The 17,090-nt window shown below is 38.3% G+C and overlaps 1 protein-coding gene across 1 annotated transcript in view; it reads right to left on the bottom strand.

Moving 5' to 3' along the window:
- The window catches only part of LOC111564587 (exostosin-1), a 458,700-nt gene that overhangs the window by 67,909 nt on the left and 373,701 nt on the right, over nt 1–17,090 (bottom strand). Inside the window, exon 7 of the mRNA XM_023264250.3 lies at nt 3,325–3,457. Within this exon, the coding sequence (XP_023120018.1) occupies nt 3,325–3,457 (133 nt within the window). The remainder of the gene's footprint in view (nt 1–3,324; nt 3,458–17,090) is intronic.

Below are 17,090 nucleotides of genomic sequence, written 5' to 3' on the forward strand. Positions count from 1 at the left end.
ATCACTTGGGGAAAAAAGAGCCTCATGATGATAATTTTACTCTACTGATGAGATTAGACTGTGTCCAACTCTAACTTAAAATTTATCAAGTAGTGACAAAGCCTGTGTACAAATCAATTGTACATATAATTTAAAGCCCCGTCCGGAGATGTTCAAGTTTTCATGCTTTATTTCTTTGTACCTTGTTAACATGTCCATATGGTGTATTTGATATGCAATCAGGCTGAGATTTTCCACCTTGAAACTGGAGAGTGCTGATGAAAATCTCAAAACAATTCCAAAATCGTGGATTTGAAGAACCCGTTTCATGTTTAACAAACCTAAGGAATCAAACCCTTCAACTTAGTGTGGAGTTTTCTGTATCATTATTCCTTAGAATGTATTTGTGGTCCAACATGTAGCTGATTTACTCCATTGTCACAACATGTCATTGTGTACAGTGTTGCAGTACAGTTGTAGGTGAGCTGGTGTGCTCAAGCTGCAAGCAGATTTTATTTTATTTTTTTACCAAAATATAAACTGTCTTGTTGTTTATTACCAGTTGAAACCTCTGGGATATGTGTGTTGCTTGGTGGTTTATTTTCCTCTCTCAGGGATGAAACAAACTAACCACCAAGATCAGTCTGCAAATTATCACTAACATATATGCAGTGACAATTTAAAAAAAATAAAATATTTGCACACCGGATTTTTTCCCGGAGTGGAGTCACCACATGTTGCAAAGGCTATAGTTTAGTGGTGAATAATATGGGTTTTTCAATGGCCAATGCTAGACATGCAATGCCAAGATCATGTTTTTTTGCATCTGAAAAAATTAAAATTTTATAAAAATAACATATAGAAAGTTAATATGATCATGTTTGTATAATATGACTGAATCGATGAATAGACATTTACCAGAACAAAAATGTTTGTTTCATTTCTATTTATCTGCATTTTTCATCTGTCCACTACGTTCACAGATTACTTCAAGCTGAAAGTCCAGTTATAGCGATTATATTCAACCTTTAAGACTTTTTGTAAACTTAAGCACTTTCAATGCCTTGAAAAGTGGTCAATTATGGGCTGGCTACACCGTTTGCCGGTACCAGGACTGTCATAGCTAACGGTAGCTCTGGTGCTAACAGCAACATTTTTTGCAGTGAGGTGATACGGTGATAAGAAAACTCTTTGTTGCACAATTTGCACACAACCACACTTATATCCAAGCTGCCATCTGGAAGATTTTTAAAAGAAAACTTTCCGATCAACAAGCTCAATGCGGTCTCGTCTTCCATCACCAAACTTTCTTGTGTACTGACATCATTCAGTCCGTCCTGTGCATCTTCTTCGCAGTTGGAAAACAGACTTTAGGTTCATTACCACCACCTACTGGGCTGGAGTGTGTGCATCAGTGCTACCAGTGTACCAGAAATTAGGGAACTGAGAAAGGTGTGATTAAATGCGTTATATTATTTTTTGTGTAATTAATTAATTGAAATTAAAGTCCCAGCCCTAATAATAATAATAATAATAATAATACCTTCTGCATCATTCCTCTCTACTGACATGTCCCATGAAACTGAAAGGCATCTGAATAAAACAGCTATAAAAAATGTAGTGCATACTGTAAATGGATTCATGAATTTTTGAAAATTGAACAAAGTGCAGACGTGAACCAGGGATCTTCTTTTGTTTTTATAGCTCAAAGCGGCTCCACAGCTGACATAACTGCACAACTTTCCACAAACTAAAGTGAAGCTGTAACTTGAACCCTCAAATCAGAATTTTCTTACTGCTCCTGAGGCCACTGTGTCTGAGCAGTAAGTCCAACTTTTTAAACTATCGGGCAGAGGTTGCAACTGCTTTGCCATCAAAAGTTATGGGAAGGTAGCAGAGTGAGACCGTCGTGCTCATGGCATTGACAACAAGTTATTCCCTGAGCTGCAGCATTGGAGATGGCAGCAGCAGAAATAGTGATTTACTGCAGAGGCATAAACAAAACTGCTCCATCTTTCCTTCTCTCCCTCAATCCCTCCCTTCTTTCTTCCTTCTAACCCTTGTGTCCACAATTCCTCAGAGAAAGACAAACATCGATCCGAGTTGCAGCCTCAGTCTAGTGAGAATCATTTTGATCTGCATGCACACCCACATTGACATGTACATACAAAAGGGCCCAGTCTCTGCCTGCAGCAGTAAGTTTCTCAACTTCGCACCAATAGGAGTCTTACACTATTTGTATGGTTCAGTTTTATAAAAATGACTACACATTTTTATTAAAATTGCAGTTGATAACTAGTGTTCTGGGCTTTTCCTGCTTTCTTTTGCTCTTCTAATATTTTGGCAACCAGCTCTGTCTCAGACATCCATCCATCCATAATCCGTACACCGCTTAATCCTCATTAGGGTTGGGGAGGGGGGCTGGAGTCCATCCCAGCTGACTTAGGGTAAAGACAGGGAACACCCTGGACAGGTCACCAGTCTATCACAGGGCTACACATAGAGACAAACAATCACACTCACATTCACACCAATTAACCTGAGCATGTTTTTGGACTGTGGGAGGAAGCCAGAGAATCCGGATAAAACCCACGCATGCATAGGGAGAACATGCCAATTCCATGCAGGAAGATTCCAAGGCCCAGATGCGAACCAGGGATCTTCTAGCTGCAAGACAGAAGTGCTAACCACCAAGCCACTGTACTGCCCTGTCTCTGACATGTTATTAATTTTTGAGAAGAATTCTCTTGTATATAACAATCGGCGCAACTAATGTCCAGCAACAGCCTCTAGACAAGCTTTCGGCGACAGAAGCAACAGCTTACAAGGGGTAAATTGAAGAATTTGCATAAAAGTGTCATGTACATTAACATAATTGGCTTGTTGGAGAGTAACCAAGCCAATGATGTATCAATTAATTTAAACCTTTCTCCAGTTTCCACATACATGATGAGCCAAAACATTGTGGCCATCTGCCTAATAAAGTGTTGGTCGTCCGTGTGCTGCCAAAACAGTTGGGACCCATTGAGGCATGGACGTTACCAGATCCATGAAAGGTGCAATGTGGTATCAGACACTAAGACATCAGCTGAAGATTCTTTATGTCTGTAAATTATGAGTTGCACCAGAACATCCCCCTCATCCTGTCACTGGTTCATGATTTGTCTCTGACAAAGATAGTCATCTCTGTTGAACACGAACACCCCACAAACCTTATTGTTTCAGCTTCGACTGGTTGCTTATCATCTAATTTATGTAATGCCTTCACATATACTGTTGTTAAGAATTAATCAACGTTATTCGCTTCCTCTGTGAGCTTCATTTGAACTGTAATTCAGTGCTTACCCAGCATGGCATAGTAAAAAGGGTACTGGGCAGGGTCAGTAGAGTACTGTGGGAGTATGTAGAGACCACCAGGCAGGGAATTCCACAACAAGCGGTTTCTGGATATATGAGAGTCCACACGGTCCTGGATGATCTGAAGGAGAGAGACACAGTACAGCAGAGAGAGGAGAAAGAAAGAGAAGGGTCACAAGAAGAATTTAAGATAAAACAGAATATTATATCAAAAAGAAGAATAACAAACATACAAAAACATGTAAAAAAGAGAAAGGAGACTTTAGGAGAGATAAAACATGAGGTGGTGGAATAAAAAGAAGTTATGCTATGAAGGTGTTCCTTCCTGCATGTTTTATATTTCCAAAATTTTGCATCGTGACTTAGTTGACTGAGAACTACCAGTCACATAGTGCTTACAATGTACATATATACACAGTACACACATGCACTACCATTCAAAAGTTTGGTGTCACTTAGAAATATCCTAATTTTTTTAAAGAAAAGCATTTTTAAAAAATGAATCAGAAATACAGTCTAGACATTGTTAATGTAGTAAATGACTATTCTAGCTGGAAATGGCTGATTTTTAATAGAATATCTCTATAGGGGTACAGAGGAACATTTCCAGCAACCAACACTCCTGTGTTCTAATGCTACATTGTGTTAGCTAATGGTGTTAAAAGGCTCATTGATGATTAGAAAACCCTTGTGCAATTATGTTAGTACACAAATAAAAGTGGGAGTTTTTATGGAAACCATGAAATTGCCTGGGGGACCCCAAACTTTTGAAGGGTAGTCTATATACATAATGCACACATATGTTTTATATGTAGTACATAATGACCAAAGACAATCCTGTATCTCCAAATAAGGCAATTTTGAATTTTTAAGATAAATTGAAGCAATAATTTTTCCTTTATGATTTCAGACGTCCATCTTCAATCATTCTTCAAATTCCTACAAAATGTCAGTGTATCAAAAATGCATATTCAAAATGTTATTTTTTTGGGTTTTTTTCTATTAGAATAATCCCCTGCTTTCTTAAATCACTAAAGTCCAAGCATCTCTATGGAAACAGGACAACCATGGCTTGTATTAGATATAACTCAACAATCTATTTTGTGCAACATAACAAATTTATACATAAATCCTTAAAAAAGCTAGTTGAATGTGTTTTTTGTCTTTTTCACCCACTGGTGTTATATTTCACTGCTTATAAAGTTGTTTCCATATTTGTCTCCTCTCTGCTGCGTGTACATAAACCCAACGTGCCGTTCAGCCAACTAGTCCCTGAATTTTGTCACATAGCTGTTAGTTGTAGCCGAGTCACTCATGGTGTCTTGGTTTCACAGAGGAGCAGACACTTTTGTATAAAATGTGATTAATACAGTTTTATTTTGGCAAATTTTGAAATGAAACCATGAAGACTAAAGTAGTTGTGATAAAATGTCATAACTTTGAGCTCAAATTTGAATAATTTTGAGTTCAGAAAGTTGAACAACAACAAAAAAAGAATTTTCCCGGTGGGATTCTTTAACTATTAAATGGTGCAGTGTTGGCTGGAAAATGCCTCATCTACAAACTAAGCTGGTTTAATTAGCTCACAAAAAGTTGATGTTTTGAAGATATTAGATTTTCTACAGAATAGCAAAGACACTCATGGAATTACATTTAAAGTCAAATGCTAAAATTTACTGAAGCAGGACCTCTGTTGTATGAGCACAAGGACACATCATATAGCTCATAGGAGCTATAACATCACCTTCCTCACATACTGCAGTTAACAGCTCCTTTAACCCTGCATCATCTGGTGCTTTGGGAAATCTCTACAAGGGAAATGGCATTACAGAACGGACCCGAGATACTTCTTCACATGGAGCGGAAACTTGATCCCAACATGAGACGTCCATTAGTTACATAGCTAATATCCATCTGGCTGGTTACCAAAGGTCAGGTTAGTTGGTTGAATGCGGTAAGCGAGAAGAATGTCCTCTGGAGGCTCTATAGAGGGTCACACAACCTCAACCTACTCTCAGGGTAGATGAATGCACAATGTCTAAGGTTCTGTATAAAGGATGTTATTTGTTTACTGTAGTTACATTGACATTATGCTGTGAGTTTGAAAATGATGTGATGCTTTAAGATAAAAGATAAGATAAAATAAGATAAGTTTTATCATAGTATAATACAATTTTAAAAAAAAGGTTAGTGAAATATACACAATTACACAGAGGTTGGTAGTAAAATAGAAATCAAAAAAGAATGCAAAGTACAAGATGCAAAGTGTCTAAATGTTTGTGTGAACTGTTTTAAGTGTGTAAAGTGGATAGGTGGATGCCAAGGAATAGTGTCTAAAAATAAATAAACAAAGAAAAGCACTCAGAGTACTCCACCAAGGCTGCTGAGATGATGGCTGAAATCTTGAAAAAATTTGTGGCAGAAATCACACCAACATAGAATGTGGCCATTTAATATAGATGTACCCACAAACAATATAACCTTGCACTGAGCACAGGCATGTGTTAAATTTTGTACGGATACCGAATCGCATGACCTAAATATGTAGCGGGCAGCAGGAATTGATGGGACTCGGAAACACCCCCACAATTTAATTAATTGTTTCTTGTATCATTTCCAATGGATAAGTCCTGATAAGTCCACAGCCGTGGATTTGTAGTAGGATCACAATCATGTGATCATCAGCATTCAGTGGACGTAGTGTTCACTTGTAGTCATATTTACAGTGACGCTGTGCCACTATCTTGCAATGGTACAAAAATCTTTAACAAATCTGTGGATCAAGACTATAAGCCACATCACTACCAAACTCCAATCCCTTAGTCCTTGTGTCATTTCTGACCTTCCTTGAAAATTTCATCCAAATCTGTGTTTTTGAGTAATGTTGCTAACAGACAGACAGATGGACAGACAGACAGACAAATGTACACCGATCATCACATAACTCCACCGAGACTCCGCCTCCTTGGTGAAGCAGTAAAATAACACAAGTGCAAGATGTAAGCTGTAAACTAAATAACAAGAAACTGATAAGCAGAAAGTGAACTGAAAGTAAACTGAAAATAAAAGTAAACAGATGTATTGCACTAGAAATATTGCACTTGACAATGATAATACAGAAAATGAGAGTATTAACTTAACTATTATCTTTAAAGGCTGCAAAATATAAAGCCTCTGTTCAGACGTTATTCAGTGGTGGACGTATTTTGATTCATTCTTAAGTAAAAGTAGCAACACCACAATGTAAAAATACTTGATTTTAAATATACAATGATCAGCCACAACATGAAAGCCACTGAGAGGTGACGTGAACAACATTGATCATATTGGTACTATGTTCTGGCATCCATGTTGATGAGACTTAGACACCAAAATGTACGTTGTCCCAGACACTTCCTCTTGCAAATGGCAATCACCAAATGTCACTGGCCTACCCCTGCAGGAAAATACACCCCACCACGTCGCAAAAACATCAGTCAGTAACATCTTGAGTAATGTGACAATCGCCCAAGATCCTCGGAACCTCCTACACCCCATTCTGAACAAGCATCAACAGGATGCAGTGGAACAAGTTTGATTCACAGAGTACCCAAAGGATCCACTGCCAGCGTCCTAGTCCAGACCACATAGGACATCCTGAGAGGTCCTCTGGTCCAGGCCCAATGGTTTAGAGCATTTTAGACAGTATAAGTGGGACCAACACAATATTATTCAGGTGGTCATAATGTTTTGCCTGATCAGTGTATATCAAGCATTATTATTAGCAAAATGTAATTTGTTTAGGCATTGATATGATTGTCAGTGATGTTTCATTGTGTAAACATGATGTTCTGTTCTAGCAGGCTAAAGTGGAGTTATTTTATAAACTACTGTTCAAAAGTTTGGGGTCACCCAGTTGCACCCTCGGGTTTCCAAATCATCAATTAGCCTTTCAATATGGTTAGCTAACACAATATAGCATTAGAACACAGGACTGACGGTTGCTGGAAATAGGCCTCTGTACCCCATATTCCATTAAAATCTTCTGTTTCCAGCTAGAATCGTCATTTACCACATTAACAATATCTAGACTGTATTTCTGATTCATTTAATGTTATCTTCATTGAAAAAAAATGCTTTTCTTTCAAAAATAAGGACATTTCTAAGTGATCCTAAACTTTTGAATGGTAATATATGTTGCATATTTCATGAGTTCATTATATGTTTATTTTGAAAACCCTGATTTGTACCTGGTCAGTTTAAAGTACATTTCTCTCCAGACTGTAGGAGAGTTGAAATATAAAGCAGCATGAAACAGAAATACTCCACTAAAATACCTCAATTCTGCACAGTTCCAGGGATGAGAGGTGGTGTCTATTGCAAAGCCTTTTTAACATTTAATAGCTAGACTTGATATATATTGCTGATATCCATAATTCCAATCCTTCTCATCAAAAGGAAAATTTCAGACAACCACAATGTCATTTTTTTCAGGACACTTTTACCATTCGTGTGTATGCGGCCTCTCATTCCAGATATCTACAATTCAACTAAAGACATTAGTAATGTAATAACTCTGACTAGTCATAGTTCTAGTTCAAACTATCTTTAATGCACCTCAATTCAACATTCTTACATTGTCTTTTTTATATACGGTAAATTAAGCTTGAACTGGTTGAAAAAGGCCTGTAGATATCTCAAAATGGAATTCCGGAACTGGAAGTCAGGATGTAAATGCAGATATAAATTTGAGTTTTCACTGGATGAAATGACACTAGGTAAGAAGCTATGGAGGTGCAGCCGGGTTGCTTTTCAAACATGCTATAGCACATATCACCAGCTGTTTTACTGCCAAGTCAAAGCACTTTCAAAATGAAGTTATATGAAAATTTTGACCACGTTTCTAATGAACAAAATCTTTTCTATGAGCTCTTTCTATTTCACAGCATTTTCTATTCACCACAGCAGCCGCCATTACTACTGCAAACATCCAATATGAAGCCTCATACAAGCAGCAACATGCACAACAACTATTTTACAGATATCTGGAATAAAAATTCTGACTCGTCACAGTGGAATTGGTCAAAATGACATATCTATATTTTTAATTCCAGGCATGTCACAGCAGCTTGCCATAGGTGTGTGACTGTGTGGGAGGGGGATAATAAAACGGCTGGCTGGCTCACCAGAGGTTCAGCGAAAGGGATCTTCTGTGGGACTGAGCAAAAAATGTCTTTCTTTCAGTGACAGCTTGCAGCTGCTACTGTACTACCTCTTTTTTCCTCTCTAATTTGATTCCTTTTCTCTCCACTTGTCACGAGTTGAGGAAATGAATTCAGATCCTTGTTTGACTAACCCCATGAGGCTTCTTAAATGTGCAATGTCTTTATTTAGTCCAGGCCAAAAAGGCATTTTTACATCATAAATACATGTTATCTCAAGTCAGCATGGGATAAGTCTCTGCATGACTGTGTGAATATTAGTGTTAGCGATAATGTATGTAGAATTTTCAAGCATCACCAAAAGCATTTTAGTATTCATGCTGTTAATTTGTTTATTACAAAAAACTGGAATATTATATTCAAATAGTTGGAAGCCACTAAGACCTTTTCTTCCTTTTCTTAATTACACATTGACATTTAAATTGGTGAAATCTTTTATTTGTGTTGAAATCAACACAGATCATAAATATTTAGAAGAAATTATGGAACAACATGTTTCTTTGTTTTTCTCTCTGAATCCACATCTGTCTACTGCTCTGTGGAGAAATGGCACTTCCAGCCATCTCTGTACACAAACACACACACAAACACACACACCACCTCCTGACACCAACTGTCAGGCTTGCAGTATGTGGATCGCTGCAGTTATCAGCAACGCTTCATTTCACCCGTTTAGCCTGGTGGCATGCTGGCTCGGAGTTTTTAGCACATCTGGCCAGCAGTACACGGCTGTCAGTGGGCTTCTGTCTAATTTCGTACCCTGCTAGCACTGGGCATTGGGTGGAGTCACCAAGGTCTTGTTTCTGCAGAGAAAATAAGGGAAAATGACTGCAATTTGAGAAGTCTTTGTATTATTAACCTACATATGGAAAAAAATATGTTATGTTGTGTTATTACTCCACCAAGGAATGGTGGAGTTATGTGACAATCGACGTACATTTGTCAGTCTGTTTGTCTCTTTGTCTAGTAACAACATTATTTAAAAACAGACTAACACATTTAGATGAAATTTTCAGGGAAAGTCAGAAATGACACAAGGACCAAGTGAGTAGATTTTGGCAGTGATGTGGCTCTTAGTCTGGATCCCCGGTTTTGTTAAAGATTTCTGTATAATTGCAAGAGAGCGGCACGGCGTCGCTGTAACTATGGGAACTAGTGAACACTACATCAGCTGTCTGCTGACCATCACATGATTGCAATCCTACTACAAATCCACCATTGCAGACTTATCGGGACTTATCCATCAGAAATGATACAAGGAACAGTTGATTAAATTGTGGGGGTGTTTACAAGTCCCATCGATTCCCGCTGCCCACTACATATTTAGGTCATGTGATTCGGTATCGTACATATGCACGACACACGCCTGTGCTCAGCGCAAGGTCAATTTTTTGTGGGTACACCATATTAAATGATCACATTCTATGTTGCTGTGATTTCTGCTATGACTTTTGTCAAGATTTGACAACGACTGAGCAGCCTTGGTGGAGTACTGTGCTCTCTGAGTGCTTTTCTTCTGTTATGTTTTATTATGTTATGTTATTGGGTTTTAGTGACTAGTTTGTTCATATTCTTTACAATCCATAGTCTTAGACAGACAGCAGGCTTCAAGCAAACATTTCAATATACAAAACACTGAATGTGCACCTTGTTAGGAGTGAAAAGTGTGCTTTGTTCCTCTCACTTAAACCTGCAAAAGTAGAGGAACTTATGACAGAACGCAGCCCACGACTTTGCTTTCAAGGTTCCCCAGTTTGATACATCAAATTCAAGCTGCCACACCATGTTAGTCGATTAATTAATCTTTACTTTACAAAAAACATTAGCAACAAACCCACATTAATGCGTATTGTTTGTGTTAGGCTAACATAACACATGGCAAAAATTCAAAGTTGAATTAATGTACAGCTAATTCATTTAATAATTGTTTTTATTATCCGCATCTTTTAAAACAAACTTGATATATTGTGCCCTAATTTACAGTCACACATTCAGGAGTTCTTCTCTAATTGGATCTGCTCATCCTCTATTCTGTCTCTTTGTAGTTCATAACCATGCTCACCTGGCGGTTTGGATTGCAGAGTATTTAACTCATCATTTTTATTGGTGGGCTGTCTCAAAACTATTATATGCCTTATGGGCATCATAATGATGAGAAAAAGAACCGATGAGCAGATCTGCATGATTATTTAATCTATTTAGAGTCAAGGTTGACAATCATTTCTTTAAACATTTTAGAGAAGCATAAAGGTTTGTGCTCTGAATCTAACAGTTAAACATTGGAAATGGTCAAACCTGCAGCAGATATTCAAACCCCAAAGTTACCAAAAACATTTGGTGAGTTCATTTAGCTGCTTCACAGAACAGAGCACATCAGCATGACAAAACAGCTGCTCCCTGCTCACTCCTCTATGATGTTTCTGTGTCTTCATCACCGTCCTCATCATCACCTGCAGACTGCTTTAATAAATCTGTTATATCTCAACATAATCAGGCAGCGAGGAGTTTTTCTCTGCTCTGCCTGCCACATTTTTTTTTTTTTTCCAATTTCTGTCTACATTATGGCAACGAGTGCTGAAAGACTTAATGAATGCTGGACACTATAATGGCTACTGCAACCTGCTGTTACTGATTTCACCGGCCATGCCGTGGCAGCTAAGATGACCTGTTGAATATCTGTACACTAGTATGGAGGCTATTATGGCTGGGGTTCAGATAAAAAAGACTGGCCAGTCAGTGCAATTTCCAAACTTCCCAACAGTCACTCAGCACCTGTCTTTAGCAAACTTTCATATGATGTATGATATACTCCACTAAAAGTTTGGGGTCACCCAGGCAGTTTTATGTTTTCCATGAAAACACACACTTTTATTCATGTGCTGATGTAAATGCACGAGGGTTTTCTAATCATCAATTGGCCTTTCAACACCATTAGCTAACACAATGTAGCATTAGAACACAGGAGTGATGGTTGCTGGAAATGTTCCTCTGTACCCCTATGTAGATATTCCATTAAAAATCTGCTGTTTCCAGCTAGAATAGTCATTTACCACATTAACAATGTCTAGACTGGATTTATGATTCATTTAATTTTATCTTCATTGAAAAAAATGCTTTTCTTTCAAAAACAAAGACATTTCTAAGTGACCCCAAACTTTTGAACGGTAATGTATGTACATTGTAAGCACTATGGGACTGGTAGTTCTCAGTCAACTAAGTCAAGATGCAAAATTCTGGAAATACAACACATGCAGGCAGAAACATCTTCATAGCATAACTTCTTTTTATTCCACCACCTCATATTTGATCTCTCCTTAAGTCTTCTGCTTTTTTTTAAAAAAAAAAAAAAAGAAATTTCTAAGTCACTCCAAATTTTTGAACGGTAGTGTATATGTCAGTATGTTAGGTCACCACTGTATGTGGACATATACAGTAGGCCTATGTGTTGTCTACAAAAGCACCTTTTCATCAGTGTGACACCATGTACCAATCATGTACCAATCCTTAGTGAAGTATGCAAACACCAGCTTGCAGCACTTCAACAGCTAACTACTAGCTAGCTACATGTTTTGCAAAATCTGTAAAATAAGGGCATTTCTAAGTGACCCCAAACTTTTGAACGATAGTGTAGATGTGTCTAAAATAAATTTATTTAGTACATTAACTCTATAACAAATGCAAAGCTGTACTTCTAAGTAGTAAAACACACTCAGGTTCAATCTATTACTGTCTACTACTAGTACAGCCCTCAAAGGTGGAGTATATGATTCTAAATCAATGCACTTTTTTCAGTGAATATCTCCTCATGGGCTACTAGCCATGAGTTCTGTGTGTGGCTGATGTTGGAACACAGTCCTGGCTCTCTTAGTGGGAAACAAACACAGTGGCTTGGACTAAGCCACACATCTCTGTATAAACATGTTCTGTGTGTTTTTGTGCACATGACAAGGGAAAAGGATAACACGGTATTGTAGTATTGCGTATAAATTCATGTCACTTCAGACACATTTGCATGTCATATTTATGCAGTTTAAACTATTGGTGTTAAACGCACGCACACAAACAATAGTTAAGGTTAACATAAAGGTCACAGGGCATGGCACACAATAAAATACCAAATGCAAAAAGTGTGTGCTGGTAACATGCCAAGAGTTATAAACAAACCTTTTAGAGATACCAGGCTGGAGAGGAAGGGTCAGGGAAACTGGAGGAAGAGTGAGGGGAAACTGGAGGATGGGAAAGTGGCAGCCTAAATCTGACACAGGCTAACTATCTAAACATCAGCAATCGCCAATAGTTTCACATGGCATAATAGCATTCACAGCAAAGGTCACAAATGTTACATATTGCTGCATAACTGGTGTTTGTAAGTCCATAATGTACACTCCCCTCCAATTCCTTTTTTCTTGCTGTAGGCTGAAAACATTTGGGTTTGACATCAAAAGATGAATATGAGACAAGAGATCAACCTCTCAGCTTTAATTTCAAGGTATTTACATCTGGATACATAACTTAGAAGACAGTATTATTTTTAATGGAACACCAAATTTTTAGGTGAGCAAACGTATTGGAACAGCTAGACTTAAAATAGATGAAAGTGAATAAGACTTAATATATAGTTGTAATAACTGCATCAAGCCTGTGACCCGCTGACATCACAAAACTTTTGCATTCTTCTTTTGTGGTGCTTTTCGAGGCTTTCACCACAGCCTCTTTCAGTTGTTGTTTTTTGGGGTTACTCCCTTCAGTCTCCTCTTTAGCAGGTAAAATGCAGCTCTATAAGGTTTTAAGTCTGGAGCTTGACTTGGCCAGTCTAAAACCTTCCACTTCTTGCCCTTGATGACCTGCTTTGTTGGTTTTGGTCATTGCTGCATGATAAAGGATCTCCCAATCAGTTTTGTTGCATCTTTCTTTAAATTGGAAGACAAAATGTTTCTGTAGACTTCTGAGTTCATTTTTCTGCGGTGTTACATCATCAGTGAAGATTAATGAGCCCATCCCAGAAGAAGTCATACAAGTTCAAGCCATGACATTACCTCCACTGTGTTTCACAGATGAGCTTGTATGTTTAGGATCATGAGCAGATCCTTTCTTTGGCCAAACGTTAGCCTTTCCATCACTTTGGTAAAGGTTCATCTTTGTCTCATCAGTTCAGAAAAATTTGTCCCAGAATTTTTGAGGCTCATCTCTGTACTTTTTGGCAAATTCCAGTCTGACCTTCCTATTCTTCTTGCTAATGAGTGTTTTGCATCGTCTGGTGTACTTTTGTTCATGAAGTCTTCTGCCAACAGTAGATTGTGATACCTTCACTCCTGCCCTCCGGAGGTTGTTGCTGATCACCAGCAGTTGCTTTAGGGTTTTTCTTTACATCTCTCACAATGTTTCTGTCATCAACTGCCGAATTTTCCTTGGGCTACCCCTTGGACATCTGTCACTTCGTACACCAGTGGTTTCTTTCTTCTTCAGGACATTCACAGTGGTTGTACTGTCTATGGCCAATGTTTGTCGAATGACTCTCATTGATTTTCCATCTTCTCTCAGCTTCACAATTGCTTGTTTTTCACCCAAAGACAGCTCTCTGGTTTTCATGTTGGTTACACATCTAGCTATAAATGCAGCCTGCACAGGCAAAACCCAAATCTGAAACTGAACATAGACATTGAGCACTATTTATTGTTTGAATAATCAATGTAATAGGACACACCAGAGCAGTAATCACACCTGTCTGTCACATGTTCCAATATTTTTGCTCACATGACAAATGGGTGGGTTCAAACAAAAGTCTTCTAAGTTGTGTATCAGATCCAGATGTAAATACTTGGAAATAAAAGCTGAAATGTGTATCTCTTGTCTCATTTTCATTGGTCGATGTCAAACCCAAATGTTTTCAGTCCACAGCAAAAATAAATGCATTGGCCTCACTGTTCTAATACTTCTGGAGGAGACTGTATATTTGTATTATCACCCCATGATGTGTTCTCAGTTAGGCATCCTGCACAATATGAAAGCTGATTGCTTGGTTGATTGCTCTGATTGCACCAAACACAAACATAGGCATTGCACAAACATAGATTTTTACAAGGACTGTAATTATTTTAATAACAGAAAACAACTTTACTTACATGAATAATATGTCCTGACTTAAGGGTTAATGTTCATTTACATTCATGATATTTGTAAAAAGCTCACTGTTCAGAAATGGAAATAATAACAAATGAGCTACATTTAGAAACTTGAGTGGGAAAAAAAGTGAAGATTGCGGCATTCAACTGCTTGCATTTATTAACTCTGCATAAAAAATAGAATGTGACTTCAACCAATAAATCAGGAACAACAATGTTCTACTGTAGTAATGCCATATAATGAAAGTTCTATCATATCTTGGTGAATGAGCAGCCCTTAAATTAATTAGCGAGGATGATGATGATGATGATGATGATGAAGGCTCTGATGGTGTTGCAGTGCTGAAAATGATGATTAAAAGTTGTGGCGATGGTGATTTTAATGTTTATGCTGGAGGTGATGAAGGAAAACAATAATATGTGCTGTAAGAAAGACCGTGGTGATCTCACTGATGTTTGTGCGATGATAGCCGCTGTGGACAGCAGTGATAAAGAGGATTGTTATATCTTCAGTGTCTGCATTCAGAGATGCTACACAGAGCAAAGAGTCCCTGAGGACTAAATCAAGGCTGTGAGGAGGTGAACTAACAACAGTGGAGAATAGAACAAGACGAGGAAAACTCTCGCAGTACATGCCAATGAGACAAGTTCATTTTGTGCACCTCAGCTGGTTAGGTCAGTTAATGAGGCGGCCTGTGGGTTTCTAGCCTTGAGAGCGGGCATATACACCCACACACATACTGCAGCCTCTCCAACCTGAAGGCTGCCAGACAGCACAGACCTCCTTCACACCTGCATCTATGCACTGCTTCTCATGCTCCCATTGTGTTTAGATTTCAGGCATCAAAATGCTGGTTTTCACTCTACATCTAAGGTTCAGATTGCTTTTCTCTACCAAGATATGCCATTTTGCTGTTTGCATCAGTTACCACTTTCTTAATATTTGTCAGGGATACTAGCTGTGATTCATTAAATGTTTATTTAAAAATGCAGTCAATTCAGAGGTGTAAACTGTATAAATACATGTTTAACCCTTGTGTGGTATTCATGTTTTTGTTACACAGCCAGTGTTCACGGGTCTGGTGGACCGGTTGAATTTTGGGGTTTTCAGTTCAACACAATCAAACAATTTTATGTTAAAATACTCAACAGATGTTTTCCTCATTGCAATTACAAGCAATATAAACAACATAAATGGTAAATATTTGTTCTTTACCTTTGTTAGATCACATTTATGAATTAAAGTGCTACTTGTTTTTTGTTTGTTTTACTGATAAAATGTAATTTAAAAAGAAAATCAATTCTAATCACAGTAAGAGTAGAAAAAATAAACACATTTACAAATGAAGGAAGGCTTTTCATAACTACTGACTTTTGTTTTTTTGAACTTCATTAGAAATTTAACCCATTCAGGTCAATTTATGCAACACAAGCTGGACACATACAGTAACCATGCCGGTCAAGACAACACATCAGCCCCATTGAACACATTGTCTTTTCATGCCAGCCTATACAACACATGAGGAGCAGAGTTATACTGTGTGTGTGCTGCTTATGTACTTCTTGTACTTGACACAAGTGGCATCACAGGCAGCCCAGATCTTTGTATCATATTTTGCAGGTTTAGATGGTATATACTGTCTGAAGGGGGAAGCGGTCCTGATGGCAACTAGCTTGTCTCTGCCATCAAGCTGGTCTGTAATCTTGGTTATCAAACCAGAAGATCCTGGAAATTATGTGGAAGTTTTCCAGAGACATTGTTGCATGGAAAAGTTCTCTGCCAGTTTCTGCATTCCACAGGGATTCTGTGGATTCCCCTTTAGACCTGAGAACTCCAGCAAGGATAAGAACCCCAAAATAAGCATGTAAATGGGTTTAGTCTATCTCCTTCCACCTCTCTCCAAAAACATGTCTTCCTTCTGAATTAATGCAATCCACAATAATTTTCTGGACGGAATCCGTGATGAAAAGCTCAAAAGAAGCCTTGATATCCTCCACATGAGTAACTGCCATGCATGCTGGCCCTGGTTGCATCCTTATCATCTTGGCAGCCCTGCAGAGTGGCTCATTTCTTGGGCAAGAAGACCGTTCAATTTTATCATTTACTGACATCCATATTTCTTCACTTGCTAGCTGCTGATGGGCTTGTTCTGGTCCTGGGACTGGCTGGTCCTGGACTGGCTGCTGATGGACTGGTCCTGTGGCTCGTCTTTGTTTTGGAGCTAGCTGATGCTCAATCGCATTCTCTTCTTCAAAGTCACTGTCACACCCTGCCTTTTCAGAAATGTGATCCTCAGATTCTGAAATCTCTTCCTCTACGTCGTTATCAAATGCTTCCCTCCCTTCCAAAATCAGTTGCAAGGCACTCTGAGCAGAGAATCTTTTGGCCATCTTGATCAGTTGTAATAAGGAACCACACTGGCAAAGCTAC

The sequence above is a fragment of the Amphiprion ocellaris genome, chromosome 12, assembly GCF_022539595.1.
Source record: "Amphiprion ocellaris isolate individual 3 ecotype Okinawa chromosome 12, ASM2253959v1, whole genome shotgun sequence".
Classification (NCBI taxonomy): domain Eukaryota; kingdom Metazoa; phylum Chordata; class Actinopteri; family Pomacentridae; genus Amphiprion; species Amphiprion ocellaris.